At 33.8% G+C, this 27,553-nt stretch overlaps 1 protein-coding gene across 3 annotated transcripts; it reads left to right on the top strand.

The window, feature by feature from the left end:
• Positions 1 to 54: 54 nt before the first annotated feature.
• LOC136031645 (uncharacterized) lies at positions 55 to 27,273 on the top strand. 3 transcript variants are annotated; one of them, XM_065711297.1, is made up of 8 exons: positions 55 to 165; positions 9,467 to 9,556; positions 13,056 to 13,286; positions 14,094 to 14,267; positions 15,161 to 15,679; positions 20,547 to 20,702; positions 22,881 to 23,028; positions 26,822 to 27,273. In XM_065711297.1, exons 2-8 carry the CDS (start codon positions 9,473 to 9,475, stop codon positions 27,181 to 27,183), a joined length of 1,674 nt encoding a protein of 557 aa, XP_065567369.1. In that variant the 5' UTR covers positions 55 to 165; positions 9,467 to 9,472; the 3' UTR covers positions 27,184 to 27,273. The 3 variants fall into 3 exon arrangements, with proteins under 3 accessions (XP_065567369.1, XP_065567372.1, XP_065567370.1); XM_065711298.1 differs by having other exon boundaries at positions 165 to 272; XM_065711300.1 differs by lacking the exon at positions 20,547 to 20,702.
• Positions 27,274 to 27,553: the final 280 nt, after the last annotated feature.

Raw genomic sequence — 27,553 nt, 5'->3', positions numbered from 1 at the left:
CCTGTTTTTGAGATTTCCAAATGGACCCATTCTAGCCAGAACAGACTCATTTTTCGACCCTAATGGGACACATTTATGGATACTATAGATGGCAATCCTGCTTTACTGTGGTTGTTAACGTTAACGGTTAACCAAACATTTAAAATTCTGAAAACAGTTGTATAGGTAAATCTCCTTGCAATCTAACACTGAGTATTCTTGGAAAATTCATATATGTTAAATTGTATCTATGCTAATTGTTTTCTATTGAGAAAACTACTCTAGGACACGAGGTAGGCTAAGATAAGTAGCCTAGTTGGAAACAAGGCTATGATAGTTGGAGTTTTGAGACTAGCCTACAACCTTTTAGGACTTATTTCTTCAATATTTAGGTCCAATCTTAAGAATAAGTTAGGGTAAAATTCTAGTTAATTGACTTCTTGCTACTTCAGAAAGGGTTTGGGTTAGGAAAATGAAAGTTTCAGGGATGAATATACAGACTAAAGTATGTCCTGGGAAGGTATTTTGAAGTAACTACCTCCACTCCTTCTCCCTCTAGAGGGCCCTGACCTTTGATGACCTTTAAAAATATGTGTGTTATAAAAGTGAAACCTTGCAAAATAGATTTTCTGCTTAATTGAAGTACAACAAAATTGTTGTCAGCTTCATAACTTTGCTCAATTCCGTTTTATAAGGTTTTAAAGATATGCATATACACTTCCTAAATTTTGAAAAAGAAACATTGATATGGCTCAAAATTCAACTCAAATAACAGAAATTGCATTTTCAGAACTAAAGGCAGAGAAAAAGCAACTAGTAACTGAATACTAAGGTAAAATGTTGTTTTGTCAAGATTTCAATAGGTATAGGACCTGTCATGTAGGCAAATACTAGGGCCCTCTAGAGGCAGAAGGAGTGGAGGTGGGTACTTTAAAATACCTTCCCGGGACATACTTTAGCCTGTAGACTCATCCCTGAAAGTTTCATTTTCCTAACCTAAACCCTCTCCGAGATACCAAGAAGTCAATTAACTAGAGTTTTACCTAAGTTAGGCAGCTCTGGCTTTGAGGCTTCATGCTATCTAATAAAATAGTTGAGTTATGCAAATGAAACTGTAAGGAATGACCCCAGGGTCTAATGGACCCTGTAAATATGCTATTAAGTATTTAAGAAAAATCTTTTTAGTCATAGTTTACATCTAGGGCTCTTGAGAAGTGAACATGTTAAGAAAACAATTTTAATTTTCATAATATTTAGAACACTTGTAGTTAGTGTATTTTGAAACTGCTTCCTGGACATTACCCCCCCCCCCTTCTAATTTAAAATATTAATTTAAAATTTCTATTTCCCATGTAGTTTGTGCTTTTTCACAACTTAATTGAATCAATACTGATTAGCATAAATCAGCATTGAATCAATGCTGCATGTTGCCATGCATCACACTTGTTTCAACTTAATTCAATCAATGCTGATGAAATCAAATAACAAAAAAAGAAATATATACATTGGACTATATATTTGCCATTAGGGGGTGAGGTGAGAGGTTAGGTCAAATCCTAGTCAAAGCAGCTTCAAAATGGCCTATGCTTTTTACAGTTTATTGTATATTTGAAGTAGGCCTAAGAATTGTTTTCTTAAAATGTTTCCTTCTCAAGAGCTACAATTGTACATAAACATTATCTTTTCTCCTTGGCCCTGAGACTTACAGCTACAAATATCTGACAGATCAAGGACAAATTTTTGGCTTTTTCTTCTCCCAACAAGAAGGTGTGGCCTCTTTAGCCCATGCAATAGTCCTAGACAGTTATAAGCTAATTGAAGTAAAGGCTTTGGTTCCATTGTTTCTATAGAGACCATGCCCTCAACATAAAATTTGCCTCCTGTATTTTTTTATTTGACAAAGGACACATTTTCTGTTCTAATCTGTTCAAAGGAAAAAGTTTGTATGGCTTTTTGGTTAATGTTAAGGCAAACCTCATGCAAAAAAGAAACCTTTGCCTTTTCTTTTGCCAGCCAGTGCCCCCAGTCAAAATATTTTCATAGCCTTTTTCATGGTCCTCTTGTGGGGAAGCCCTAGTTTTTTCTTTCATTTCTTTGTTTTCAATGAGGTCTTCTGGGGCCTAAAACCTGAAGATAATTAAGCTTTGAACAATTCAAAAAATTAATAGTATTTACACCTCCTTACTACAGGTAATGCTATATAGCATTTGAATGCTATACCATTGAAGTAGCACCTCCTTACTTCAGGTAATGCCACCCTCTTGCCCATAATACCCTCTTGTAGCTTAAACAATGTTGTTTGTTGCTTGGCCTAGCCTATTTCTTAAGCTGCAGCCTAGATCCATTTTTGACTTCAAATACCATTGGGCTGTAATTTCCTTATCTAATAAAGGTCAATAATTAGTTGTAAAGTAGGCTAAAAAAGGATGTCATAGTTTACCAATTCAGGGCTAATCTTTGAGAAATTAACATTCAGATTTGTCTTAATTTTCAATTCATTAAGATTTGTCTTAATTTTCATACACTTTCAATTCATTTTAAAGACTTTGCATTTTATGGCATTAGTTTTAGTTTTAAATTAAGAGATTTTGGTTTATCAGTCTTTAAGGAAATTTCAAATATGAAGTCATGGGAAGTTAACTCATTTTGAAGATGGAGTGTCAACTGGAAATGAAGTCTCAATTGATATTAGATTTTAATTGAGTAAAATTACTGTTAGAATCACTATAATTTCTGGAAGAATAATGGCCAAATTTCTAAATTATTGGTTGCCTTATGTTATTTTCAAAATATAAATAATACTTATTCTTTCTTGTTTTAAAATGTAACTTTGAGAGCCTTCAAGATTTTGTAGGGATATTTATTAGACTTTAGTAGGTGTGCAAGCAGGGGCCCTATTTGCTATGGTGCAGGATGGCAACTGGCCTCCCTAACCTTGGTTAACCCCCCCCCCCTCCCCCTCAGCTGAAATCTATTTTCTTCCAAATTCTTGGCAAAACTAAGAAAAGCCTACATAATTCAAGCATCTGCTGAAGACAGTTTAGTTTTCTTTAGTATATCTACCTTAAGGTACTACAGTAAAGGTACCAATGATTCAACAATTAAAAAAAAACAAAAAAAAAACACTTTTTCTGCTTAAGAATTCCTAATTTAAAGACTCTTGGTTTGAAAAGGGTTTCAGTATGTAAAAAAAAAAAAAAAATATCTAGGAATCTAACTGTTTGATGAGAAGTTTGAAGTTTTATCTGAAAAGGGTACATAACTCTGATTTTCCAAGAATTGGAGCATTTTCACCTACAAATTTGACACAAAAAGAGTTACCTGTTTTCAATGCAAGTCAGAACCCAACTTGATGTGTGTCAAAATACTTGGGGAATACATGTATACTTTTGAACAGTTAATGTTTATTAGTATAAAACACCATTCAAAAAGTAGAAGTAATGAAACTAACAGAGTTGCTTCAAGTGTATAGTATTTAGTATAACTATTTTTTTAATCATAAGGAGTGTAATATTGTGACTTAGATCACATAAATCTTTGTTTTTCTAAGTTTTGCATATATGCCACAGGAATAGCATATCCAAATGCTATCTGGAATGGCCCACTTCTTGTCAGTTTTAACAGTCCAGCAAAAATTTGTTCATTGTTGACAGTGTAAATGTCATCCGCATTTGATTATTTCAAAGTGTGATTTCTGATTCTAATCCACTTAAAAAATTTTGATTTGGACTATTCTTTGTCAGGAAAGTTCAGAATCATACCAAAAAAAATATAGCACCTCACTTTTCTTCTAACCAAAGAAAACCACATAGCATTTGTCAAGCTGCAGTTCAACTTCCAACCCAACAAGTGGCTGAATTTCAGAGTTGGATCCAGAAAATGATTTTGACTTGCCATCTTTGACTATTGCCTTATGAACTTTGTTTCTTCTTTTGGCTTTTGCATAGCAATAGTCAAGATTGGAAAGATATTGGTAGAAATTCCTCCTTACCATTCTAGAAGTAGCTGCTTTCAGTGCAACTTGTGCCACAGTGTCACTTGTCTTTATTTTTTCTCATGGTAAGCTTAAAGAAAGTAATGAAGAAACCAGTTTGTTCTTGAGTTTTACTCAGCATAAACTTGAGTGAGGGGTGTATAACACACAAGTACAAAATTCTTTCCCCCTATGGAAGAAAAAACAAAAATCAAATAAAAGTTTTGAATTTGAAAAGCCTTATTTTCTATGGGGGTATTTTCCAGGAGGGTATTTTTGAGAGAGAGAGAGAGAGAGGGGGGGTATACGCCTAGAACCATATTTCCTTGTTAAGATTATTAGAAATTTTGACACCAAGGATTTTAACATGTTTCACTTGCATTTCAGAAGGGATAGGGTCTAGGAAAACAGGAGTTGATTTCAAGAAATTTAAGAAGTTTAATGTCATTTTTTTTTATTTAGTGGATTTTATTTTCATATGTAGATTCTCAGCTTCATCCAAAGCATAGGTCAGGATTTTGAGGGGGCACTTTATATTTCTGTGACATGGTTCTCAGTGTTCCCCCCCCCCCAAACCTGAGAAAATAAGGATTTCAAAAATTAAAAATTTTATTTATTATAGTTTTATTGATAAGTGCTAAGGAAAGGGAAAAATGACTTCCATATGAATTTCTGCAATTTTTGGCAGTAATGGGCACCCATAAATTTGAAAGCTATAGTTTTGTCAGTGTACCCTGGAATTTGGACATGCAATTATTTCTCATCTGTTTCACATGTTCAGTGAAGTTTTGACAGAGTCACCTACATTTTGACAGGACCTGTTGCTGTTTGTCAAAAATTTTGACTAAGTTACTTCAAGATATTTGTAAAAGAAATAAAGCCATTTATAGAAGTCATTATCCACATTTAAATTCAGCTGAAGGAAATAATTTAGTGTGCCTGGTATTCCACTACATTAAACAAGAATTTTTGACCCTTGGAAACTACTTTTGTCATTGTAATATTTGTTGCCATTTTCGTTTAATTTTATCAAGAAAAAACTAATGTGGCTAGAATTCAGATACAATCAGATGTATTGGTGCTAATCCCAACTTTTTTTTTTACAATAAATGACCAAGTAACAAAAGTTTGAACATTACATACCTGAAAAATTGTCAGAAGCTCCTTTCTTGTCAAAAACAGGAAACTGACTGAATTGAATGTTCTTTTCTTATATGGGTGTACTGGATAGGCTATAGTGTCAACATTTCCTATCATTGAAATAGAAAAACGGCTTCACGAGATGGCACTCCAAGTCATAGGTAAAAAGAGTTATTCCACTTTGAAGGAAAATTTTGACAGTGGCTCCAAAATTGCACTGTTGAATCATTGGTACCTTTGCCCTATATGGCTTATTTTTCAGTTTTCACTGGATTTTGGAAGAATAGCTCCAACTTTGCCCCTTCCCCAGGATTTTGATGAAATTACGCCAATGGATAAAAGATGTCTATTTACAGCTTTTTCTTCATTGTTCAACTAGCTTTCACTCAGTGCAGACAAACAAAAAATAACCTTTTTCTGGATATTACCTTGTTCTTGAAGCATGAACATAAGCTAAATTAATTAGATTATTTTTTTTCAAGTTACAAGGATGTACAATTATGAAACTTAAAAAATTGAATTGCATTAACTACATTACTTGCACAAATACCAATCTACTGGCGTGTGGCTTTGTGCCAAGTATACAAGGCATCTGCTGTGAAATTGTGCAAAAAAGACTGGATTTGTTTGTTTTGTTAATTAATAGATGCTAAGCTGTTTGGGATGCAAGAAAACAGTGAAGAAATATGTTGCAGGCCTCCATGGTCCACTGGGCCACCCTGCAAGAGCCATTATTGCCAACATCATCTGTTGGCCTGCCGACTTTAATATAAGTCTCATTTGTTGTTTTTTTATTTCTTTTTCACCTGCTCACATTAGTCATGGTGTTATACAAGCAATTCAATTTAGCACCGGCAAAATTTGCAGGCTATTCTCTGTGGACAGTACAAATTCTAATAATTACAAAAAAAGATGGAAAGCAAATACACTATTTGAACTTCTGCTACAGGGATCATAATGAGCAAATAGTTTCTGAGAGTAACCTTGTATTGTATGAATACAATGTTCAAGAAGCTTCTACTAAAACTGCAAAGAATGTTAAATTCACATTTGACAAACTTTATCATTTTCTTGAGATTTAAAGGTCAATTTCAAAAGCATTTTCTGCTGTAAAAGCATCCAATGAAGCTGCTGCATTACCCAGTCCACACTGCTTTATTTGGATCAATTTCTGCTACAGAACAGGAGTTTGAGAAAACTAGAGAATCTCTTGTTTCAGAGATGTCTTGTCAGATTTCTGCAAAATGTGGGATGAAAGTGCAATCTGGTCTTAATGACTCTTCTGAGACTACAATTAATGAGTTGTACAATTCTGTGTCACTGGAGTTCAATCACATCTTAGATCAAATTGAACAGGATCTGAAAGCAATTAGAATGAAAACTCTTAACCTGGAGAATCAAGTTCAAAAATTTACGTCAAGCTTGGCATTATGAATCAAGAAAATATCTTGGAAAGTCTTGTTTTCAATGGTCTGAAACAAAAGCCAGGAGTTGACCTTTAAACAACTTTGCTCAATGTCTTATTGACACTGATGGGTGTTACTGCTATGTCTTCTGGTGAATAATCAAGTGTTTTTGGGTTTAGAATGAATGGGCCTCATACTGATAGTGAAAAATTGCCCCAGTACTAGTGCAATTTGCAAGCAAATAAGTTGCTCAAAAAGTTTTCTCACAGAAGTTTAAAATGTCTGGTTTGGGCATTTTTGTGTCAGAATCCCTTACAAAGCAATGTTGTGATTTGCTGACTGCAGCAACATACTAGTGAAGTCATCAGGTGTACCATCTGTGTAGAAAATAAGATCCCTTGGTGAAGAATGCATCTGAAATAGGCCTAGTATTTGTGTTGTTTTTGTCATTTTTTTCTTTCTCTCGTATTGCTTTTTTCACCCTTTTCTTACTACTTTTTTGCTATTTCTGCTATTTTTATTATTATTGGAAATTCTGCCTTTTCTAAGAAGTTAGCAGGAAATTGCATATAAAAGATGGAATCTGCATTTGAGCACTAAATGGATTGAAGAATTTCAATGGATGGAAAAAATCCTTCATAAAATATGGCAATGATACTAGCAATCCTTAGAGTTTGTGTTTTGACTGCTTCAGTTTATGTCTATAGTGCATTTTGCAGTAGAATACTGTAATTTTGGGTCATATATTGCATGATTATGACATGCAATAAATAATGCCTCAGAATCGCTTTATGACAGATGATAGCCTATTCTAAAACCCACAAGGAATTTAAACTAGCAAGATAACCACATTAATGCCAAGTAATGTCAAAATATTGGAAAAGGGTTAAATGTTTACTTTCAACTTTTAAATGGATGGAAGCCTATTGTGGAACCATTGAACCAATGGTGGAACCAATGGTTTGAGTAAATAACTCAAACCTACTACCATGAAAACCATTGAGCTTTATGACTGCATAAATTCAACATAACAGGGGATATTGGTTTTGAATTGGGCAACTTAGACATAGTTGTATGCTGGCTCCATATTCTTACAGTGAAGTTTCTTGTAGGAGCAACCATGTCTCAAAAATATTACAGTATGTTTTTATTGTAAAGTGAAATTTCATTGCCAGTTACTTTTTTATTGTTTTAGAGGTTGAAACTTAGAAGTTGAAACTGACATTGGGAAATTATCTTGCTTGAATAACTTTTTTTTTTGACAAAATTCAAATTTAGCCTGATACATCATTGATGCCTTGACTGTTACATATTTTTTCTCCGTTGAATAGGCCTAGCTCTTTGAAGTTGTTAATTTAGAGTTGGCTGTTTTAAGGAACCTCTTATGGCGCTAATTAAAGTCAAATTATTAAGAATATCAGTTTATTGGCAGTAGGATATTAAAAGAACATGTCTGCATAACTGTAAATTTTCAGAAGATCCGAAAAAACCTCCCATCCTTTTTTTATTTCTTCTCCAATAACTGTAAAACAAAAATGGATTGATATGTATTGATTTTACATATCGATCTGTTTTTGTTTAATGGTTATCAGAGGGGAAATAAAAAAAGTGGCGAGTTATTTTCTTCTGCTCTTCTGAAAATTTTTCTGTTATGGAGATATATCCTTTTAAGACCAGATTAACAGTAAGTTAAATTTTCACTCTACATTTCATTATTTCTTTTAAGTGGTTTTGGTAATTATGGCGATGCTCTGTCTTTTACTTTGCTGCTGCTATGGCAAATAAAAACACACCGCTAGAAATAAAAACTGTATATAAATTAAGTGAAATTTTATGGATAATTTTTTGGCTGAAAAATTAATGTTTTAGTGCACTAGGTTTTGTCTGTATGATGAACAAACAAGAAGGTAAGAGTGAGATAAGGACTAAAAATCTACAGATAATACGGAATTAAAGGAAAAAACAAATTCAAGACAATAAAATACCTTATAATAATAAATAAAATCATAGTGATAACTGTAGGAAGATTTGAAAAAAACAACATTTTTTTTGTCTTTATTTTAAAAGTTTCAAGTTTGAAAGGTCTTTTGCCAGGTGAAAAAAACTATAAGTTTGAAGTAGGCTATTAATTCTGATGCTGGAAGATTTCTTCTTGAACTGCCCTACTTTGGATTTGGACAACTTTTGCGGGAATGAAACTTTCAAAAATTAAATTAGCCAAAATCTGGATTCTAAGAGGTGTGTAAATTTTCAGGCTCATTATCCTTCTGCTTTTAAGACTTGAAAAGATATTTTGATCATCGATTTTAGCTTTAAAAGGAATCTAAAACATCAAATTTAGTCAAAATTTCCCTCAAATCATGAAAGCCACCATTCTGTTAAGTCTCAATTATCATGTAATATAATTTTCCAAATTAACAGAAACCTATTCTTCACTGCTTCTACGCCGATTTCTATCCATTTTAATTTTGCGGTTGTTCTTCTCTCCTACATCAAGTATTTTTGAATTTAACTTAATTAAAAATATATCTGAAAGAATGTCTTGCAAATCGGATAATATATCTGTGAAAATAGAAGCCATATTCAAACCTAGCTTAGCTCACATTTGTTCCCTGTAGTATTGTAAAGGTTTTTCAAAATGGGTTGTATGTAGAACTAGGGGTTTTCACTGTAATTCGAAACTACTGTGGAAAAGTAGTCCATATTCTCGTCTCAATTGTAAAAAAACCTATCGTGTTGGGTTTTGAATAAAAAAATAAAACAACAGAATAAAGGTGATAAAATGATGACACACTTGTCTTCTGTAATTTTCCGCGGCTCAATCCCTTCTCTTTTGTTTGTTTATTATTTGGCAAGTTCCGGTTTATTTCCTTTAAGAAAAATTAGTTTTGTTTTTTGTTCAAGATTTGTTGTACATTTGAATTTTATTTAAAATTAAAGTTTTTTTATTTAATTTTTATTATTGCAGTCAGCCATGGGAGATAGCAATAAGAAACAACTCACTGTTGATGACGTCCCGGATGTTTTCAAAACCTTCAGAGGAGAAAACGGCTCAAAGGTATAATTTTGTTCATTATTAAAAGTTTTCAAACTTTCATTTTTGTAAGCATTTTTGTCATTATGCCATTTGAGTCGTCATGTTTTTGAACATCTTTGTTGACATGTAATGTTGTCAAATACTGTTTTCAGCAAGGGAATATTTTAAGCATAAAACTCATTATCATACTTTCTATTATATCCATATGGTAGATCCATCCAAATTTCACACTACCATAGGTGTAGCCAAAATTTGTATAGTTGGGGTAATTCTTCAGATAATGATTGAAATGGTTTAAAAATGTCGACCTATTTTGTCTTGTTGCCTCTTTAGTGACCATAGGCAGTGATGTTGCGAAAAACCATGAAGAACCAATTTTTACATATTTATATTTTGAAGTTTAAATATTTTGTATTATTTAATATGTACTATTTAAATATTTAGTCAAATTTTGTATATGTCATATTTTCAAAAGTTCAATATACCTTATGACACATAATTTTTGAATGCTACAGCATAGTTTATCTGGCAGGAAATATTGAACTAACATCTGAAAGACAGAAGACCAATAAAGATACCGACAAGCTACTTAAGAGAATTGTAATTCAGCAGAGGAAAAAGTGCAGCACAAAACATGATTGGTTTTCTTCTGGATAACAATATTGTTTGAGTCAGTTTTCTCATAGAGTTCTCCAGTGCGGAAGAGAGTGAGAGCGAGTAGGAAGACCCTTGAAGTGAGAGCGAGCAAGAAGGACCAGCCTTCTATAGGCCTTACATAGCTGGGAACAAGCAGTTTGAGTACTCGTAAATCCCAAACTGTCCAATTCCATCGTCTTTGCTTTTCTTTTTGTTCAGTGTTTATCATTTTGTAAAGATTTTTGTTTATCTGATGATCTTATTGGTTTTTTCATATTGTGTATTTAGATGAAGCATCCTAGAAGCTGAATGGTGTCTATTATAGATTCCAGGTGCTGTTTTTTTTCAAAAGAAGAAGAAGAAACTTAACATTATTATTAGTAAAGACGGTGAGTACAGTGGAAATGTCAAAATTAGAATAGCTAAGGCCCAGAATGCTTTTTCACAGCTGGAAAACCTTTTGAACAATAAGAAGATAAGTCTGCAAACCAAGATTAGAATATTTGAAGCTATAGCGATGACAGTGGTCAAGTATAGTTCTGAAGCGTAAATACTCCAAAAAACGGTGAAGGATTTGCCATATGCTTTTAAGAGAAATTACCTATGGACTGTTATGAGTACCCGACTGACTGACCGTATCTCAAACAGCAGTTTTATGAAAAATGTGGTTTAATATTTTTTTCTAGGGTTATAATGAGATGGTAGTGAAGATGGCCAGGATTCCTTCTGCGGATGAAGGAAGACCGGTTACTCAAGATTGTCCTTAATGGGTAACAATCTAGAGCCAAACGAAAACCAGGTCGTTACCAAATGATGTGAAGGATATGATAAAAAAAAATTATGGGAAATAGGAACTTCTTGGGAGAGTATAAAGAGGGAAGCTTTGAATAGATTGGAAAGGAGGAGGAGGGTCCAGGGCTGTGTTGGCCTTAGGCAGCTTGGTGCTGCAGTAGGTTGTTAATAGTAGTAGTATATACCAACTCGAATCAGAGCTTAATATTGAAGAGCCGAATAGCGGATGTAATCAGAAATAAGAATGATGATTTCAGTCTTCAGATACAACTAAAAACTTCATAACGGTAGAACCGACATAATTTCAATCCAATAACTTGCTTATCAGGTATGCTATGGATTATCTAATTATCTGACTTATCTAAAAGGGCTAATCTTAACAGGCTGTGTCTGAACGAAAAAAAGGTTCCAGTTACCAATATCCAATGAAAAGTGGAACTGGCTCGCAAGATGGCTCACAAGTTACCAATATCCATTGGAAAGTGGAACTGGCTTGCAAGATGGCTCACAAGTTACCAATATCCAATGAAAAGTGGAACTGGCTCGCAAGATCATCTAGTGAAAATTATATTAAATAGTGACTGAAAAAGCAAGCTATTTGAGAATAACTGTTTTTTTTTTGTCATAATTACTCATTTATCTGCAAACTAGCATCAATAATTGGGGCTCAGTTATGATTGAACACTCAGTTATGTTTTAACTTCAGTTATGTTATTAAACAATCAGTAATCAGCTCAGTTTTGATTCTTGAAGTTCTTGATACCAAAATGAAAAGTTCTCGAGTACAGACAAAAGTAAAATTTGGGGTTTGGTCAGTTACCAACTATCAACCATCCTTGTTGGCCAACAATCGAATAGCAGATAGAGCCAAACGAAAAGCAGGTCGTTACCAACGAGTGTGAAGGATATGATAAGAAAAGAATTAAGGGAAATAGTAGCTTCTTGGGAGAGTATAAAGAGTGAAGCTTTGAATAGATTGGAAAGGAGGAGGAGCATGCAGGGCTGTGTTGGCCTTAGGCAGCTTGGTGCTGCAGTAAGTTGTTAGTAGTAGTAGTATAGTCCAACTTGAATCAGAGCTGAATATTGAAGAGCCGAATAGCGGATATTATCAGAAATAAGAATGATGATTTCAGTCTTCAGATAAACTAAAAACTTGATAACGGTAGAACCGACATAATTTCAATCCAATAACTTGCCTATCAGGTATGCTGTGAATTATCTAATCATCTGAATCATCTAAAAGGGCTAGTCTTAACAGGCTGTGTCTGAACGATAAAAAGGTTCCAGTTACCAATATCCAATGAAAAGTGCAACTGGCTCGCAAGAAGTGAAAATTATATTAAATAGCGACTGAAAAAGCAAGCTGTTTGAGAATAACTTTTTTTTTGGCATAATTACTCTTTTATCTGCAAACTAGCATCAATAATTGGGGCTCAGTTGTAATTGAACAATCAGTTATGTTTTAACTTGAGTTATGTCATTAAGCAATCAGCTCAGTTATGATTCTTGAAGTTCTTGATATCAAAATGAAAAGTTCTCGAGTACAGACAAAAGTAACATTTGGGGTTCGGTCGAATCTTTATTGTAATAATTTTGAATTAGTACTAGAAAACTCTCCACTAGTGGCTTAAATTTGCTTTCCAAGTCTGGCCAGTTCTTGTCTCCACGTAAAGAATGGTCTTGAACTCTTTTTCTAGTCATACTGTTTACTTTCCTGCAAATATATTTGAATAAGCTTAAATTTTTAAACTAATTTTAGATAATAGAATATAAATAATTAAAATTACTGTTAATTCCAATACAAATTTGGGAAAAATACTTTATATTGAGCGTTTACCTCTTTGTCATTCAGATTATTCTAATCTATGTTAGTTATAACTAGTTGAGAATTTTGAGATAAGAACAAAAAAAAAAAAAATCAATAGATAATCATTCATTAAAATATTTTTCTGCTGTTATCTGTGAATTTGAATACATGAAAACCAAGTATAAATAAATGTAAAAACGTACATAAATAAAGTTAAAAGAGTGATTGAAATTGCTGCGCTGATATCAGCACTGAAAATGCTGATTTTTCATCATTTATTTTTAGATTACCAAGAAAATACATTCACCAACAGCTCAGGCATTCTCTAAAAGCATTCTTCCAAATCAGCTTCGGGATAAGTCGCATGATCTATGGCTGCACCCATCAGTAAAATTTTTATCAGACTCAGTTGGTGATGCCAGTGTCTTGCTGACGACCCAGAACAGTGGTTCAAATGAAGGTCATGTGGAGGGTTATTCAATTGATACTACAGAGTCTTCAGATGTCATCCAAGAGGTAGATGTCTATATATTTGCCTGTGCTTTATTAACATATTCACCATTATTCAGAAAACTAGGTGGATAATATATTAAATTTGGATTACTGTGACTCTTGTTTTGTAAAAATGCCTAAAAGATTAAGAATATAATGGGAAAACACTAGGAGGGGTGAACCCTAGAGGTATAGGTTCACTAAATGGTTGTCGTAACAAAAAAATATTTAATGGGCAAGACCAACCAAATCTCTTTAAGGACTTCACATAGTCAAATTCTGAAGAAGAAAATACTATGAGCCATAAAAGAGGCAAAAGGAAGATGTTTTCACTATTTTTCATTATTTCATTGTTTTAATCATTATTATTTTCATTTTTCCTCACCATTGCTGAAAATATGAATTAGATGCGAATATTTTTCTGAAAATCATAATACCAAGTCACTTTTGTTAAAAAAAAGGAAATAAAGCAGATTCGTTTTATATAAAAATTCTTGCAATTTTCTAAAACGTTTGAAGTTTAGAAAATAGCCTTGTAGGTTATTTTGACCGCTTTCAACTTCCGTTAGATTAGTTCCTCGAAGGCACAAATTTTGGATTGTTATGAAGTTTGCAAAATCACGCGTTCAAAATAAACTGAAGCCCCTCCCAAAAATATCAACTCCTGCCTATTCATTCCATCATATTTGTCTGGCTTTTACTATTAATTTATACGAGTATAGATTTTACTTGGAAAACCACAAAATCAATCTTTGAAATTCAGATGAATTTATTTCGAATCCGTCACATTTGCATATCGGTATTTTTTTCTTTTTTATTGCTTATTTTTAGATCCAATTCCCAACTGAAAAGCTTCGAGATAGCACAGATCAGGCTAATTTGCTACGAGTTGTTAACACGCAAGAGACAGAGGCCGAAGCTACATGTGGAACAACGCAGGTAGCGTTTGGAAACTTTGCTCTTCCAAATGCTCCACCAAAATGGTTCCTGGAATACATGGAAGCAGTGAGTAAAATCGTCTTCCTTTGTTTTATAGCAAAAAAAGAATCAGGTGGCAAATTCAGTTGCATAAAAGGGTACAGGAGAAGGGATGGCTATTCCCAATCACTTTTGATCCTTAAAAAAGGCTATAGATGTTTGATTTTTCAATCGTATACATCCCCAGTTTTTACAACTACCTATTCTATACATAGTCCTAGTACCAATTTCATTGTGTACATGGCGCGCACAAAGCTCTTTGTTAAGACAGTTAGAGTGTTGTCTATGATTTTCAGAAAAGGAAGGGTAAATTTAATAAAGCGTTTCTGGTATATTTTACACCAAACATCAGGAAGGGGGTATGGGGTAAAAGCAGATTTAAGTTCATGATTTACTCCCTCTACCTTTTAGTTACATTTTGACAGAAGCTCAATTTTCTTTTGCCAGCTGAACTAAAAATTCTAGTAAAAATAAAAAGGCCAAATGTATCGCTTTAGCCTTTCTGGGCACTATGAACTGGTGGAAGTTTTACTTAAATATGGAAAAAAGGCTGTTTTAAACAGCTTGTGTCAACATACTCTGAAACTAAAAATAAAAATCATGCAAGTTTCAATTCAAGCTCATACGCAGTCTAGTTGGAAGGGGGGGGGGGGTTTGCTTTGGGGCCTGGGCTGCTTCCGAAAGCTTATTTTTCCACTCTTGGTAAAATTATCAAATAACTTGATTATCTCCCTCCCCCTCCAAAAAACGAATATGTGCCTATTTCTAACAACTATTTTGTAGGCCAATAGTAGACATGTTTAATATCTGTACTGATATGATATCACACGTTATATTGATTGTATATATTCTTATTCAAGGGTTCCCTTAATTTAATTTAGCCTACATTACTTTCTTTAATGACTATTTCTGTATTTCAGTTTAAAAGAGAACTTCTTGAGAAGTCATTATCTCGATTGGACAAAATTGAAGAAAAACTTGAAAATGTTGTTGCAATTATGGCTGCCAACCCCCTTCTAGCTGCAAATACAGAGAAAAATGCAGTCGAGGGTACCAATGTTTCAGCAGAAAATCGAAACCGGATTCGATGTGACTCCTACGTAAACACTGATAGATTGATTGAACTGGAGAAAGCTCCTACCTCGCTCAATATTTTTCCTCATACATCTTCTGAAATACCACTTCATTCAGTTAACCGTTATGTAACAGCAAGCCCGCAGGAAAACTTGAATGAAACAGTTGTTGCCTCTGAAATTCTTCAAGACGCCATGGTTCCTGAAACATCTGATATAGAACATCAAGGCATGGCAGAAACTCCTATTACCATGGATGCGTCGCAAGACCAGACTGACAAAATTCTATTAGCAGCTGAACCAGAATATTTGAACAAGGCCACTATGACAATTGACAACCCAGCTGGCGGGTCAAAAGAAACCACAGTAAATTTTTATTTTCGTTTTATTTTTTCATTAGGGCCAACTTCCGTTAATTTTTCCTAAAAATAACCAAGTTTGCTTCGATTAAGACCGAATAAGGATATTTCCAATCACAATAACTGTTTAATCATATCATATAACATTAAACATATTAGCGTTTATAGATTATTCTATCTTTTTAGTTAATTGCCTTAAGACCTTTTTGTTCTCTTTTTTTTGGAAACATCGAAAATGGTTCATACAGACTAAACAAAATTTGTATGAGCGTCTAAAGTTCACTGAAATAAGCTTTATCATTTCTGAGTAGTCTTTTGTGGTTTCTAAACTTCATGTAATCGGCTTTATCATTTCTGAATAGCCTTTTATGGTTTCTAAACTTCACTGAAATAAGCTTTACCATTTCTGAATAGCCTATTATGGTTTCTAAACTTCCCTGAAATAAGCTTTATCATTTATGAATAACCTTTTAGAGCTTCTTGACTTCATGAAATCGGTTTTATCATTTCTGAATAACTTTTTGTGGTGTCTAAACTTCACTGAAATAAGCTTTATTATTTCTGAAAAACAGGAAGTAAGGGTTTAAAAAAGAAAAATAATTCAATTTGATTGTATATTAAAATTTATTTTTGTATCTTAACCATTACTACTATTACTAATAACAACTCACCGCAACACCAAGCCGTCTGAGGCCAACAGCTACGCACTCTCCTACTCCATCCCAATCTATTCAAAGCCTCCCTCTTTACACCCTCCCAGGAAATTCCTATTTCACTTAGATCTTTCTTATGACATCCTCCCACCCCAATCGCGGATGACTTGCTTTCTGTTTAGCCCTAGACGGTTTGCTGAGAAAGAAAATATTTGGAATCAGTTTTCCTTCATCTCCAGATTGTGCCCTAGCCAGCTCAACAACCTAACATCATCTTTTCATCTTCTCTTATTCTTATCCTTAGTGACTTAGTCTTCTTAATATTAATTTTCAAATCGATTCTTGCATCCTGAACTCGCAAAACTATTAAAAACTCATTCATTTTGCTCACACTTTCATATAGGATGCTTAAATCATCGACAGGACATTTTGAGACGTATTGACTGACAAATTTAGATGATTCGAACAGATAATTGGACTTACTAGGAGTTTCTGAAGCTCATATACCAGGGGTAGGAAATTAGGTGACACAAACTTTATTTACTCAGGCAGGAAGGATGGGGTACATAGACAGGAAATAGGACTCCTGATGAAAAAGGAAGCTGCTAAGCGTTGTTTAGACTGGGGAGGTATCAATAATAGAATACGAATCGCCCATTTTATGTCTTAATGTTCAGGGTATGGTGTGTTTATAAGGAGATTTTTACGCCCAGGTCGGTAGAAATAGGGATAAATGGTATTCTAGCCTGGGTAAATTTGGCATAGGAAAGGAAAACGATAACGGCTACAGATTGCTGCAATTTTGTAGCTATACCAATCTAGCTATAAATAATACAGATTATAAAATAGCCCATAAGTTAACATGGTATTCATATAATGGTAAGACAGCAAACTCTATTGATTATTTAATTGTAAACCCAAGACTTGCAGGATCAATATAAGATACTAGGGTGTATAGGAGTGCTGTTATTGATTTTAAAAGTAAAGATAACCATCTAGTTGTGTCTAGCGTTAATTTTAAAGCTGAAATTTCGGAAGGGTAACTACCTCCCAGGAAGTTGTGATGTTGAGAAAATTGGGTACGCAACAAGTAATATTAGCGAAAAGGCTTTATGTTTAACACAGAGGAGAAAGGACTTCTACAAAGACTATCTGAGTGATAGATCATTGGAAAACAAGAGGAAAGTAAAGAAAGCGGAGAAATCATTAAAACACGAACTAAGGAGGTGTAAAGTGGCAGCCATGGATAAAATTTCCAAGGATGTGGAAAATTCACCTAGATTGCATAATAGTAAAATACTGTACTGGCATGTAAATAAATTGAGAGGGAGTTGTTAATCCGGACTTATCCCAGTTAAAGATAGGAAATGAGTCACAATTAGTGATAAGGAAAGAGTTAAAGAGATGTAGGAAAAACATTTTGAGAATGGGCTAAACCAATATAGAGATGCAGCAAAGGATATAAATGAAAAATTTTGTGATACCTTGGATGTCAGCGAAGATTGCAAGGAATCATTAGCGACAGTAATGAAAGGATCAAAAAATAATAAGGCCCCAGGTTTTGATACAGTGATAAATGAGTTCCTTAAATATGGTGGCTCTGTGGTTAGAATTAAGTTGTTAAAGATTATGAATAAGGTTTTTGAAAAGGAGAAGAACCTAGCGAATTTAGGAATGCCCCATTTACACCGCTGTATAAGAAAGGGGATAAGGGTGAGTGTGGTCATTATCGAGGCAATAGTCTGGTCTCTGTAGGTAGCTAATTACTTAGTAATATGATACTTTTTAGACTGAGATATGCTGTAGACAAAGTGATAAGGAAGAACAGTGAAGTTTTAGACAGGGTAGAGGACGTGTCGACCATATTTTCACTTGTTGTTCAATAATTTAAAAGTGACTGAGTTATCAAACTCCTTTGTTCCTCAGTTTTATATATTATGAGCAAGCGTTCGATTTTGGTACTAGAAGAGCTTTAGCAAAGGTCTTATCCTAGTAAGGTATACCAGACAAATACACTAAAGTGATTAGTACTATGAACGAGAATAATACTGCTACTTTTAAGGTTGGAAATGAGGTTAGCAACTGGTTTCGTTTATATGGTTCCCATTTATATGGGTCATTTTGATGCACTTTGTCTTAAGGACACAGGATAGGCAATGGGAGAACATGGAATCAAATAGGGTGTAACGACTTTCCTGGACATTTCGCTGTCGATAAGATAGTTATTTTTTAGTGTCGTAACATTCCAAGTTCCAATTTTCCTATTCTTTAAATTATTGAAATTATTTTGGCCTCAGGAAAAGCAATGGTCCCGGATACCATTACAGACGGGAACCAACGTATCTTTTCAAGTCTAGACCAAAGCAGTTAAGCTGGCTTAGAACCGGACAGCAAGAAATCCCTGGGACTTCCAGTTGAATGAAGGCTTTCTGCAATCCTGGGCCAATCTGGGTTACAACATAGTTTTCAGCACCTGGCGATGCTCTTCTATCATCATTAGTCGAAGTCCTGCACAGACAATGTCAAGTCTATTACCTCCGACTAATATATTCATGCCTACAAATATTATGCTGCTACGGGGAGGCAACCCATAGTAGATAAATTAGCTAGGAAGAGGTTTTTCAGCCTAAAAAGGCCCGTCAAAACATTCCATGCCCAGAAGAAATATCCATTGACCAAAATCCCATGGGAATGTGTGGGTTTGTGTCCTTTACTAGGCTACAATTTCCTTGAGGATCGTCCCTCTTCAAGTGGGAATAAAGTTGATCGCAAGGTCCCCAGTATTGCAGATACCCCAAAAGAGTTGAGGCAGCCCTTTGTAGAGGCGGTTGTCAATAGATCAGGATCTTACGCCTTGCCGCAGTTGTCCTCCTATAGAGGATCTTCCCACGAATGTGTTCTGCATCATCATGCAATTCAATCCATTACTGGGAGAAGGTTTGTAAAGGAAGTGTCTACATACCGGTGGACCCTGCTGAGTGTACATTTGAGGGACCTTCTTGGTCCTTCGCCTGTATTTATCGTCCCGATCGAGGGTGCCGCAGTTTCTATTATGGAGTCCCAGCCTTGGTACGTTTTTTCCATGGAGGTACCCTTAACATTCATAGGGCGTTCACCTATTGACACCTGCGGGCACGCTGAATGACCTGGGGGAGGCTCCTACTGAGTAGTAGATTCATAAATCTACCATGACAAGCAGAATTTAAATTTTTGGCGGTTATTGTGACGGTCTTATCGATTTTTGTTAGCTTAACGCAGTGAAAGGTTGAGCTTAACGCAACGTAACTTAGCCTCGTAGCATGGTACATTACGTAGCTACCTTCAATATCTTCGGAAAAGCTAGGGGTATTAAGCTGGAACTTTCAGGGAACGTTAAGGAGGATGCCAAACTAAATAAAAACACGTTATGTACATTGAGCCTGTCGAAAAGACACAATGACATCATTTCTTAAACAGCTATGGGTACTAAGTCAAAACTCTCAGAGTATGTTCAAGGAGATATAAAACTAAGTCAAAAGACACTATGTAAATGAGGGTTGTCAAAAAGGTGTATCTGCCATATCTCAGAAATGACCAAGGGTTCTGCCGAAACTCTCACAAAATGCTGAGAGAGTTGTTGAACCAAATCAAAAGATAATACATGCAGACAAGTGGTCAAAAGGGTGCATTTGAAAAATCTCTTAAGCCGACTAGGAATAGGTGTGATTATTGAACTAATCAGAATAAAATGTTATAAAATGATAAATTATTGATATGATAAAATGGTAATGAGAAAGATAAAATGATAGTAAAAATGATATACCAAAAGCTAAAAACGATAACTAAAATCAAACTTAAATACGCGAAAACTGAAAATATTTAAAGATATTCGATTTAATATTTCATGCTTTTTGAATCTCAGAGATAAGCTTAAACAGAAGGAAGCGGAATATAAAAAAAAAGAATAAACAAAATGTTAAACTATAAACAAAAAGACAATAATCAAGAATTGGACCCCTGAGCATTGACTACCTTAATTAACAAATAAATTTCTTAGGCTAAACAAATTACATGGTAACGGTTCCCTATGATGTCAGCACTAGCTAAGGAATAAAAGTTTGTTTTGAAAATCCTTAGTTCAAAGATGATTCATGGTAACCTTTTTGTTCAGAACTAGAAGTAATCTATAGGACATTGTTTCATAGATCAGGAAAATCCTTTGTAATACTTTTTTGTCTTTAGGATGATAGAGGAGAACACTCTCATACTTCCATTGTCTGTCCCCACGGCTGTGAAACTACTGACCTCACTGAAGAAGATATAGAAACACATATCAAAGAGTCGTGTCCAGCTTTGACTGTCAACTGCAGCTTCAAAAAAGTTGATTGTGGATTCAAGGTAGAGTAGAGGTTTTACCTTATAGAGCAACCTACTCAAATGTAGTTCTTGCAGACATAAAATCAATTTCTAAATTAAATTGAGTTTAATTTGAATTTGAAATGAGTAAGTTAAATGGTTTTAATTAAACCATTTAATTAAGTTAAACGACTTTAAAATTAGATTTCGTTTGTGCTGCAGATCAGACATTGATTATTTTTCTCTTCCTGTCTACTAAACCTACTAAACATACCATTTCTTCTTCTTATGTTTATGATTTGGTTGCTAACTTTAGCAACCAAACTTTTACTCCATTTAGTTGCTAAGAAATACTTTTTGAAAATAGATAAGATCTGATTCGCCATTACTATTACGTTCTGAAGTCTTTACAGTTTAAAAGGCATATTAGTCATTCCTAGAATACTTTCGTTTATCAAGGTAAATGATCTTTTCAGCTCATTCTCTCCTGGTTTCCCTAAAACTTCTCATCATTCACCTTCATATTTTCGATTGATTTATATTTTGTATATTTCAACACTATTCTCATGTATATTTAATCTTTGTTTACGTATTACGACGCATGTAAGATGTGTGAATATTGGTTGTGACTTGTGAAAAATGGTCAAAACCTCGTTAATCTTTTAAAATTACGCATTACTTTGGGTAACGATTGCAGATACCGGGCTGATGTAGGGACAGGTTTAGACAAAAGGGTCATTAATGATTTTTGATGTGAAACCCAATTTTTATGGATATGACTAAAGTACAAAATTGAACACTAAGAAGTTGAAGAATATTTTTTTTGTGTTTGAAGGATATCGTGTATTGTAGTTTCGGTAAAAAGTTTACAAAACCTTTACTGACTTTTCATAGTTGTTTTGTCAGCACTGGATGTATTGGTAGTGCTCTGAGAGCTTAGTTGTTCTGAGCATGGTACAAGTGTGGTAGACGATAATTCTAGACATGGCCCAGATTCCAAAACTGGCTAACAAACAAAAAGACTTATTGTGACTTTGCAGGGTAATTGAATATTTCTTTTCTTCTTTTCTTATTTTCTTTTCCTTTTCTTTTCTTATTTTATTTTCCTCTCCTTTTTCGTATTGTTTTTATTTGTATGTGTATACAAATAAAAACAATACGAGAGGAAGGGTCTGGGGTATACGTCAATACACAGACCCTCTCTCTCTCTCTCTCTCTCTCTCTCTCTCTCTCTCTCTCTCTCTCTCTCTCTCTCTCTCTCTCTCTCTCTCTCTCTCTCTCTCTCTCTCTCTCTCTCTCTCTCTCTCTCTCTCTCTCTCTCTCTCTCTCTCTTCTCTCTCTATGAGTCGTTATTTGACCAGCTATTGAAGAAGTGGGATTGCGTCAGATTGGGTTAGATTGCGTTTTGAGTTACGAGCGTGAGATGCATTGAATCAGTGAAAAGTGCTTGTTGTCCGCCGTCTTCCCTCTCAGAATGGATTGAAGTTTCAAGCAACTTCTCAACCAAAAAAAGGACCACACTCTCAGTTAACCTATACATAGCTCTAGCTTGCTATCTATGAAGAAAAGAAGTCCTTTTGTTTATTTCTAATAAAATTGGTTAATCTTAGGGTTTCTAGATTCTTTGCTAGCTAAAATTTGAATATAGTACTCCGTGCAGGTTTTAATGCTGATTTCAAATGCGGCAATTGCTACTATTGCAATTATGCAAGCAGTTGGCCATAATGGGGTCGGTTTGTATTATTCTTGGGCCTTATCAATAATTTACACATAAAGCCAAATCCGCCAAATCCAAAGCAAAATATGGTAAATTATTTACTTACTTGCTTAGAATTATGTTCTCTTACGCTACCAATGCATATTGTAAAACGGTGATCACCACGTAGGGTAATCGTAAGCCAGAGACCATAGCTCATTGAGGGATGATCTCATAAATCTTGCCTCTTCTTCAAGAGCACGATAGTAAATAGATTTTGTTAGTTCATTGAAATGTGTTTAAAAGGTACGGTCAGTGCTATGTTTGCCAGTAAAGTATTCTAGATAACTGAAAATTTATTAGAATATTTTACACAGCTCTTGCTTGTTACTCCTAAGTTTCACGAGTCATTGAAAGTCTATTTTTTCTAAACTTGGGGAGTTTTTTAAAATCCTTTGATTTCTGTAAATAACTGTGGTAATACTAAACATGGATTTGTGTCTTTTTTCCTTACTTGCTTTTAGGGGACGCAACATATAGTTGAGAAACATCAAAAAGAATCGACGAGTCATCATTTAGGCCTAATGTGCTCATTTGCAGAAAGGCAACAACAGGAACTTGTAAAGCTACAATCTCAGATTGAGGTGCAAACGAAAGACAAGAAGGATTCAGGTATACAACCTATATAAATATTATTTGGTGTTTAAACCTTAATTTGAATCGTTTTATTTTTTCTGTTTCACAATTCTGGAGTATCGTCTTTTATCATAAAATTAAAGTAAAAGTTACGATCTAAAAGCACTAGATTAAATTACTTATTCTTATTTTGGAAGTTTATAGCGTTTATAATTCATTTTAAACTATTATAATCTTTAGATCCAGTTTATTTATTTATTCATTCATTCACAGTGGTTAAGCTTTATTTATGTGTAAATTGAAAACATAAATTAAGAAGCTAAAACTTTGAAATACCAGATTTTGACCCAAATAAGAAAATATAATTATAAAAAAAGTATGAAATTAAAGCTGATTTCGAGTAAATAGACAAAACGAAATGAAAAATTCAGAAACTTGTTTTGTTGTTTTTACTGGTTTAAAATCAGGATAAAAAAACTAATAGCATGCTAAAATTTAAAAAAGGCACACAAAGGCATGGGTTTTCACGTTGCTTTGGGAAAGAACTTCTAAATTTAGATAATTAGAAATAATTTAATCACAAAAAAAGTTATTTGAAATATAATTCTGTTTTGTTTTTCAAAGTAAACACTGCTGTAGTTTATTTTAGCTTCATTAGCCTACTGTGTCGTAAACATTCATCAAATTTTTCTTCTTTTAAATCCATTTGTTTCAAATGCAAATGATAGCAGTTGGTGAGTCATTTACGGCTCCGTCAATTCAAATTATGGTCTCATCAAAATATATAGATTGATTCGTTGGTTGTAAATTATAACTAGAAATTTTTTTATGACCCAATGCCTTATAATTAAAGTTAAATGTAATAGTTAATAGTTAAGTTAAATGCAAATTGTAATAGGATAAATGCAAATAGTAATAATGAAGTCAAATGCAATCAAAACACAGATATTGACTAAAATTTTGTCTTTCAAATAGTGATGAAAAGAAATTTGACAGTCACTAATGTCTCTTCCCAACAAGAAATATTTTAACTGTAACTGTTTAACTGTTTTATTAATAATTCAAAGATACAAAAAAAACATTAGTTCTCAACGGAGAGCAAAGCTTGTAACATTGGGGTTGACACATAGTGCGAAATATAAAAAAAATGTATCTCGTCATAATAATAGTAAAAATGATACTAAAATAAACCGTAAGAAGCAAGGAAATTTTGGGCAGGATGGGCGTGTAAGGGAATCTCAAAACCGGGACACAAAAATTAATAGATACCTACGGAAAAATATAATATATTTTAAAATTTAAAAGATTCCGTCATCAATTGCCAATCTTTACTATGTCCTTCTTTATATATATTACGAATAATCTATTAAATTCTTTGAATTCAACTTCAATTTGTCGAAAATTAAAGGTGTTGGTATTGGACCTTTCAGAACTTACAAAAGGAATTGTTATACTATGTTATAAACTGCTGACGACCTGAACGAGGGGGGCAGAATCAGCAGAGGTTTCTTGTAGAAATAATTATTATGATTTTGTATTTGAAAATGCCATTTGGAAATACTAATTATTTACATATGTTTAAATCTAATAAATTTAGGGAAAATGTATATCGCTTTTGTTTCTAATACATTTTCAAGTTTTTAAAGTCGATGTACAAAATCTCCAAGTATTCTTACTTCCATAACTTGAAGAATCTTTAATGGCTTTATAATTGAGCAGCAACTAAAATAAGGAGTAATTCAATTCAAATAAAGAGTGGTATTCATTGCTGAGAGTCTTAATGATTGTAATTGTGAATCTTAATGATGTGTTAAAGTGAACAAAAGAGAAAACACCTCAAATATATTTTGTTTTCAGTTAAGTATTTTTGACAGTTGATTTTGGTCTCAGTAGTTATAGTAGCAACAGCCATAACTATAATAATCACGAAAGTAGTAGCAGTAGTAGTAGGAACAGAAATAGTAGTAGTAGAAATAGTAGTAGGAACAAAATGTTATAGGTAAAACAACCGGTGAATTTCATAATTTACCTTCGGATTAGTAGTTGTACTAACATCAGTAGCACTGGTGGTAGTTGCAGAAGTAGGCTGTGCGTATTTGCTTTTTGATCACTTGAACTTCCCTCTTCATCAAGGACTGGAAGTTTCAGCTTAATGCAAGAAGATGTTACTAAAAAGTTGCCAATATGCCTTTCTAATACCTGTAATATCTGTTTTGATTTCAGGTTAGTTTGACTCCCCCTTGAATATTTCCTAAAGATTTTGCTTTAACAGCGCCCCCTTAACATTTCCTAAAGATTTTGCTTTAACAGTAATAGCAGTAGTAGTCGTAATGTCTGAGTGGTAAAAGTATTAGTTGTAGTTGTAGCAGTAGAAGTAGTTGCACTATAGGTACCACTATTGGAGTAGTAGCAGTAGTGTTAATAGCAATAGCAGTATGCGCGTATTCATGTTTGGTCAGTTTAACATCCGACTCATGATACTGTAGAGGTTTAATTTTGATACGGTAAGCTGTTCCTATGATATTGCTGATACGCCCTTTTGACAAACTGAAAGTATATAGGATGATTTTATTTTTATTCAACTTTCTCCTCAAAATTTCCTCTAATTTTCGTGTTATTATCCTCATCCTTAGTAGTAGCCACAGCAGAAGCAATAGTTGTAGCAACAACAGTAGTAGTATTGGTAGCGTGCACTATTGCCCTTTTGGTCAATTGATCATCCTCTTTATCGTTCCTTGAAAGTTCCAACTTAATATCTTCAGTCATTCCTGAGTTATGCCTTTTTGACAACCTTTATGCACCTAATGTCTTTTGATTTAGTTCAACACTGAATTTTTTCAGTTCAACACTGAATTCTTTTGATTCAGTGTTGATTCAGTTTAATACTTCGGAATTTTCTAGAAGTCTTATCGAACATTCATTGTCAAACATGTTTTCTCTCCGGATGAAGAATACTATATCTAAATAATGGGCGAATTACATAACTTACAGCCCTTGCCCTGAGGATTGTGGGGGCTGGTGTCCTCAGAAACTTAATTACTGAACTATGTTAACAAAATTGCTATTTTAAAAATTTGATTGAATATGTTTGGAGAATGTATGGGGTGGCTCGGGTCTGGTGGCCCTCTAATCACTTTTGACTCTAAAAAAAGGCACTTCCAACCTTCATTTTCTAATTTTCAAGCTCCTTCCCAAGTTTCTACGACAATTCCTTCAATACGAGGTGTCTCTATGAAAAAAAAAAAAAAAAAATAATACATTGTGCTCCCATTACTTTACAAAGCCAACGCTGTTGCGCTGTCTATAGCTATTTTATGAAGACAGATGTTGATTTTTAAGATAACTTTGTTTTTTCAGTTTGGTTTTATGTCATTGTCTTTAGACTGTAGTAGGGCTTTGTTAGTGTGTTTCTTGGATTTAAGTTTAATTCAGCAACTGAACTTTTGTTATTTTTTCTTTTCTTTTCCCAAAGACAAAACCTTCAGAGACCTTTTTTTATACAATATAACATGCTTATGCTTGGGAAAAGAGATCTGAAAATTAAGAATAAAATAAACACGTAGTTTAAAAAGTAAAAAAACAAACAAACTGTATCTGTATTATAAAATTAATCATAGAAGTTGCATCAAATAGACATATTTTCAAGGAATGTTTAAAATTTAAATCATCTAAATATTTAATCCAAGTCGAGTTAGACCCGGTTCAGTTCAATGGTTACTTAGTAATCTTACTAAATATTTAAATTTTAAGCGCTATAACTCTTTTTTTATAAACTAAACAATGTTTTGGTCAAAACTAACTGTATATTTCTTATGGTGTTTTGTTATAGGCATGTTTATCCGTGTTGCTGAGCGTATTCCACTTTTGAATTATGCATGTTACGTAGATGGATTAAGGGAGGATCAGAGAGTCCGTCTATCCAATATTTTGAAGCTCAAGTTTAACAACTTTTTTGGAATATCCAACATTAACTACCCTGGATATCAACAACAATTTGTTTGTGTTCATGAGGTTCATGGTATTCGGGCTTTAGATTTTATGTCGTTTTTAAAGAAAGAATATAGTGCCAAAATTATCAGCTACGACAATATGTATAGTTACGAGTCTCCCAATTCTGGGCCCGGGTATCCATCTGGAATCATTTTGCCAAACGGACTAGCATTTTGGATATTGGAGGTTGACGAAATATAAAAGAACGTGCTGCTTTAACCATAATTTGATTTTTACAAACGTGTTTTCTCTTTGATAATTTGATACAAATAAATCTATTATTTGAAGCTACTAATTTACAACTAATTAAGACAGGCTAGAAATTCCTAGTCCAATTAAGACAGGCTAGAAATTCTTGACATTCATGTTGGTAAAGATTGGCACATTGAATTCAAAATCAGAAATGAATCTCTGCTAATTGGTTTTTTTTTTACTCCTCCTTTGGGAGGTTTTGTTGAATATTTTCCCGAACTGTTCATTGATGTTGCAAGACTGAATCATTGGAAATTCTAGATTTTGACTACCTCCTGGTAAACTACAGTCACTGCTTTTCTCTGTACTGTAATAACCG

This window comes from Artemia franciscana, chromosome 10 (genome assembly GCF_032884065.1).
Source record: "Artemia franciscana chromosome 10, ASM3288406v1, whole genome shotgun sequence".
Lineage (NCBI taxonomy): Eukaryota > Metazoa > Arthropoda > Branchiopoda > Anostraca > Artemiidae > Artemia > Artemia franciscana.
This window is presented reverse-complemented; position numbering and strand designations above follow the sequence as displayed.

Bases quoted from the DNA above. Each gene is read 5' to 3' on its own strand.
- LOC136031645 (XM_065711297.1), top strand. From the start codon at position 9,473: ATGGGAGATAGCAATAAGAAACAACTCACTGTTGATGACGTCCCGGAT. The intron at 9,557-13,055 runs GTATAATTTTGT...ATTTATTTTTAG, and splicing joins GAGGAGAAAACGGCTCAAAG to ATTACCAAGAAAATACATTC. The intron at 14,268-15,160 runs GTGAGTAAAATC...TCTGTATTTCAG, and splicing joins TCCTGGAATACATGGAAGCA to TTTAAAAGAGAACTTCTTGA.